Source organism: Sinocyclocheilus rhinocerous, unplaced genomic scaffold (genome assembly GCF_001515625.1).
Source record: "Sinocyclocheilus rhinocerous isolate Xijiao unplaced genomic scaffold, SAMN03320098_v1.1 scaffold1186, whole genome shotgun sequence".
NCBI classification, from domain to species: domain Eukaryota; kingdom Metazoa; phylum Chordata; class Actinopteri; order Cypriniformes; family Cyprinidae; genus Sinocyclocheilus; species Sinocyclocheilus rhinocerous.
In genome coordinates, this window is record NW_015630341.1 from 265173 (window position 1) to 271007 (window position 5835).

The window sequence follows — 5835 nt, forward strand, 5'->3', positions numbered from 1 at the left end:
TTTTTTGATGCATGCATGCTTCTAAACTAAATGCAGAAGTACAACAGAAGTGAATTAGCTCATATAAGACGACAACAAAAATCTTAAAGGTGAATTTTGAAATTCGTGTGATGGCTGAAAACATCCATTTGAGGCTAACCAGCGAGGGAGGGCTGCGCAAACAAAAGACAGAAAGAGCTGCAGCGTAACTGGAGTAGAGCGATTCATCTCTGACGAGAGTCTTTTCCCTCGGGGTGTTGAGTTTCGACGAATGCTGAAAAGACGTGCTGGCATGGCTGGAATCCTCCAGGCGACCGCAGCTCATGCCGTCTGAATCATCCGATCAATATTTGCTTTTGATTTGGATTCAAATACCTGCTTGTTGCCAGCGTGTTATGATGACGTATTTTGCAATGCATGCTTGTCAATGCAATTTAACTGGATAAAAACAAATATGCAACAACAACAAAAAGTTCGATTTGTTGGCTAAAAATGAAAAAGCAATCAAAATATTCCCGTTGGAAGCCAAATCTGTTTTCCAGGTCACCGCGGTTGTGAAAGGGTTAACCGGAGTACATGTGACTTGTGTAAGAACAGATCTCCATTCATTTGAGTGCTGTGTGAGAACAGTGAAGAGAGAGGCGGGACGACCGAGCGTGACTCAGGAATTCCAGCACAGCGACCACGTGATCCGACACATTTTATTAAGCATACGCTACAGCTCGACGGCTTAAGCCTGCAACATAATTAATGAGTTTGAACAGTTCAATTTGATTAAACCTTAACAAAAGCCGATTAGTGCAAGACTGGAAAACAAGCTCAAGTGTTTCCATTAGTTAACATTAGTTAATGCATTAACTAACAATGAGCAATACAATATTTATCCATGTTTTTTTTTCTAATGTTAGTAAATGAAAATACAACTGTTCATTGTTAGTTCATACATGACATTTAAATAACATTAACTTAATCTGTTGTATATATAGTTACATTTTGAAAATGACAATAATTAATGAATTTGAACAGTTCAATTTGATTGTTCTCATTAAATCCAACAAAAGCCGATTAGTGCAAGACTAAAAAATAGTCTTTCCATTTGTTAACATTAGTTAACTACGTTAGTTAACAATGACAAATACCTTTGAAGCAGGTATTAATCTTAGTTGTACATTTCAAATCACTAATACATTATTAAATTTTATATTTTGTCTGTTAATATTATTTAAAAGACTAAATACTGTAACAAATGTAAGCTCATTTTAAGTTAATGTTAGTTTTAGCTACCTAGACCATGTTGTTAAGTGTTACCCTACTAAATTATGCACAAGCAATGATCAAAATTACTCGTTTCCATTAGTTAATCCATCGACTAACGATGAGCAATACATTAGTTAGTATTTATTAATCTTTGTTAATGTTAGTTAATAAAAATACATTTAGTAGTTCATAAATAACATGTAAATAATCAACTTAATGTGTTGAATGTATTAGTAAATATTGGAATTTACATTCAACTCTGATTAATACATGCTTTAGAAGTGTTTTATTGTTAGTTTATGTTAACTAAGTGCCTTTTCTGATGCTAAAATGCCCCATCTGCTCCTGGAGAGCATCCTAACGCAGCTGTGAATTTTAACGTTGCAGGTCTTTATCCACCAAAAAAGGCCAAAGGAAAGATTGTTTACGAGCTCCTCAAGGCACCGCATGCGAGTAAAAATAGACCTGGAGTGTCGTCTTGCACGCAGCGTTAGGTTACTCCACATGGAGGCAGAAAACAATGTGCCATACAAGTCACAGCGTGCATGTTAGAGGAGAAAAAAACAGATACTCTTCCAAATTCAAGCATTCTCTGGTTACTTTATCTTTGCAAATAGTCGTGATATTGTTTACCATTACTGAGGCGATGAACTCCCAGCATGCACCAGGACAAAATCTCCCAAGCTGCCGCTTGCGTTTGTTTAGTTCCCTTTTCGCACTCATTGAGCGTCGTATGATTCAGCGAGGGCAGACAATAAGTCAACCACAGACACGTCAGATTGGTATTACAAGGTCAGAAATTGTATTTGGCAATTTTTAAACAAGTGCATACAATACAGCTAAAAGCGTTTCAGTTCTTGCCAAGTGCTTATTGGATGGTATGCAATATGATTGGTGTATTTTATGCGCGAAAAAAGCTAAATCAAGGGTCCCGCTCCTTTTTAACCTTTACGTCCCCAGCCAATATGGTGGCTATTTCGCCCTGCATGAACGCCCAGGGTACGTTGGAACCAACAAGCGGGCATTTCTCGCCACTCGGGCAGTAAACCTCTCCCGTCGCCCCCTGCTGTTTGATGCTCTCGCGGGAACACGGGAAACAGAACTTGTGCGACGGCACGGATGGGCACTGGACGAAATGTGTGTCCTCGAGACGCTCGTGGCACAGGGTGCAGCACAACGGCACGCTTCCGGGTGGCACTGAGGAATCGGGAATGCTCTGCGGATGCCCGGCCTGCGGGTCCATGCCTGGGATGTGCGCGGTCGCCGTTCCTGACGTTCCCAGCGTGAGCCGCCTTTGTCCGGCTGAGGGCGATTGCGGGCTTCCGCTGTTGCGCCGTCCCGTGGCTGACGAGGTCGTGGAGTGCACCTGGTTGCTGGCGTCTTTAGGCGAGCCGGTTCCAGCGTTGTCCGCGGCCAAAATTAGCGCGGCCATCGGTGACTGGCCGTTCTGCGCGGCGGTGGCCGCCTCTGGCGGGGTGGTGCGCGAATGCGGGGAGATCGTCGAGGGAGGAGCGGCAACGAATCCCGGCAGGGCCGCGGAGGGCATCTTGAGCACCTCGGCTGGAGACGGCAACCACGGCTGACCCTCGCCGTTGAGCTTGGCGGCGCTGCCCTCCCCGTCCGGCTCGGGAGAGGGTTTCCTTTTAATTCCCCGAGAGTGCTTACCGCGGTCTGCATGGAGAGAGAGAGATAAACACTTGACTTAGAGACGCAATACTCGACTAAACAGCCCTTCACTAGTACAGCGCTTCATGCATGACCTGCTGTTGGCACTATTTTCTGGCTCCAGACGAAATGTGCCATGCGCCGACCACCGGGTGATGAAATGGCAGCGAAGTGCATCTGTTACGCTTCTAAACATTACGAATGCACAATCTAGAGAGTTTTAAGCATGCTTTGATGAATGCAAGTACAAAATAATAAACTAAAAGAAATCAAGATGCATGATTTAGAGTTTAAAAGCATGCTCTGATGTTTTAGACAAATGCATGTTTTCACAGCACGTTTTGACATCTCAAATTATTTTAAATACCGGTTCCAGTTAAAAAAAAAAAAAAAAAAATCTGGAGTTTAAAAGCATGCTCTGATGTTTTAAACACCAAATGCATGGGTAAATAAGATTGTGAATAATCTGGAGTTTTACAGCACGTCCCAAATTATTCTAAAGAATGATTAAATAGCAATGTGGACACAATATGTAGAGCTTGAAATCATGCTCTGATGTTTTAAACACAAATGCATGAGTAAATAAAAAATAATACAGCATGCTTTGACATCTCAGATCATTCTTAATATTGAATCCGGTTTAAAAAAATGCAAATCTACAGCTTAAAAGCATGCTTTAAAACTTAAATGCGTGTATAAATAGAGTTTTGACATCATTCTATATGTTGCACACAGTTAAAAATAAGAGCGTGCACACAAAAACTGGAGTTTAAAAGCATGCTCTGGCGAATGCATGAATAAATACGATTGTGAATAATCCGGAGCATGTTTTGACATCTCAAATTATTCCAAAGATTGAACGCCACACACAAAATCTAGAGTTTAAAAGCACGTTTTGATGTTTTGAAAGCCAAATGCATGCATGAACGCGACTGTGAGTTTTTGTAGCATTATTTTAAAGATACAACAGTTAAGAATGTAGAGTTCAAAAGCATGCTCTGATGTTTTAAACTACTCTAAATGTTGACTAATGATGTATAGATGCAAAATGCATGCATGGATGTCTAAAATATTTATTCTAAAAACTACGTGCATGCATGAGATTACATCCGGATGATGTGCAGCTTGAAAGCAATGATCAGTACCTGTTTTTAAGGCACTGGAGCTGCTCTCGTATCCCATCCTGTGCGGGAGCGGTGCATGCTCCTTCTTGAACCGGGGGTCGAAGCTCTGCAGCGTCATCAGCTCCCGGACCGTCTTGCCCTTCTGCGTCCAGTCCTCGAGTCGCTTGTGTCCGTCGCTCGGGTCGCTCATGCTGTCGGCGCGGTGTTTGTCCTTCATGTCGTCCGCACGCTTGCCCACATGCTCCGCCGCCAAAGCACCGGGGGGGATCCCCATCTGCATGGATCTCCCGTTAAGCGCATGCACCGGCGGCATGCTCCCGTTGACCAGCGGAACCAGGTTAGGAGGCACGGCGCCGGTGCGACGCGGGTTCGGGCTCTGGCGGTTCAGCTCCGGGGGCTCGTCGGGCTTTGAAAACCCGTTTGGCACCGGGATCCCGTTCGCCTGCCGTCCCGCCTGGTACTCCGGACCCAATCTAGGGGGTCTGTCCGACGCGAGCGAGTAGCGATCCAGCGGCTGCGGAGGACGCGATCCCGGTTCCGTGTGGTTCATGGGCTGGATGTCCTTCCCCGGTTTGCCCACCGGTCCCGGTGATCTGCCCTCCTGGAATCCGTGCGCGCGTTTCAGCTGCCGCGCGGTCTCTATCACGAACTCGATACGGTCCGCTCCTTCGTAGTTGACGCATCCGCGGCACACGGGCTCGGTAAAATCCCAGATCATCGCCCACGGCATGCGGGGCAGATCTGCAGCCCGCGAGCTCTCGGTGTGGGAGCGGTGACGTCACCGCGCGGCTTCTATTTACTTGATTCTTCGACACCGCGGTCTGCGCATGCGCGCTGCGCTCCCTCCTCGAAGACAGCGTGGCGTCGAAGAGCGATCAAAAACATCGACAAAAAGGGGCAAAACGTATCAGATAGTGTGTATTCACGACGGAGCTGCGTCCGCCGTGCTACGCCAGCAATAGAAATGTAATTAAAACGTTAGATTAGTAAAGTAAACGAATTATATCACATATTTCATTCTCTGACAGAAAGATCGATTGGGTTTCCTACTGTGCACTACATTCCCTAATCATACATGTGTTAATATTTTGGATAAAATGTTGAACTCACACGTTTTTAAAGATGGAATATTTGATCAAACAGAATATCAAGTACAGTTAAGTCCTAAATATATAAATTAGCCTACTGTCCTGGTAGTCTTTGATAATATCTATAAAACAATGTAATCATTCTCAAGTAACGTTGTGTGGGGAAAAACCTCACAAACAACAGTACTTAAGGTTAATTCAGGTAAATTGGGACACATTTTACCATTGAGATGAAGGAAAAAAAGTCCCAATTACCCCATTTGGAATGGATTTTATGAGTTATTTTGAGATATTCGTTGGTTTGACAGTCTAATAAACATGACATCCTGTTAGAAATTGGTTTTATTATATCAAAATGTCAAAACATGGTCAAAGAATATGACAATGAACTTCCATCCTCATGCAATCTGTCAATCCCTCAGTGAGCAACTTTGGCTCTTTATTTCTATCCTGTCTGGCATCCAGTTAATTTTGAGTCAATAATCAAGTTTTATTGATTTTTAAAGGTTGTAGAGTTCATAAGGTTTTGCAGGACAGTAATGACCCAATTATAGATCCAATGCAACTGTAACCAAAAATCCAATCCAAAATTTGGGAAAATATATCAAAAAGCGAGGAATATAGATGTAATTAAGACATTAGATTATTAAAGTAAACCAATTGTTTCACATATTTCATTCTCTGACAGAAAGATCGAACAGGTTTCCTACTATTTTCCTGTC

The 5835-nt window shown here is 43.4% G+C and overlaps 1 protein-coding gene across 1 annotated transcript; it reads right to left on the reverse strand.

Moving 5' to 3' along the window:
• Window positions 1-1494: 1494 nt before the first annotated feature.
• Window positions 1495-4766, reverse strand: LOC107740065 (interferon regulatory factor 2-binding protein 2-B). The gene is made up of 2 exons (XM_016552342.1): window positions 4047-4766; window positions 1495-2907 (listed from the first exon to the last, which is right to left on the reverse strand). The coding sequence occupies exons 1-2, from the start codon at window positions 4753-4755 to the stop codon at window positions 2159-2161; spliced, it is 1458 nt and encodes a 485-aa protein (XP_016407828.1). The 5' UTR covers window positions 4756-4766; the 3' UTR covers window positions 1495-2158.
• Between the last annotated feature and the right edge of the window lie 1069 nt (window positions 4767-5835).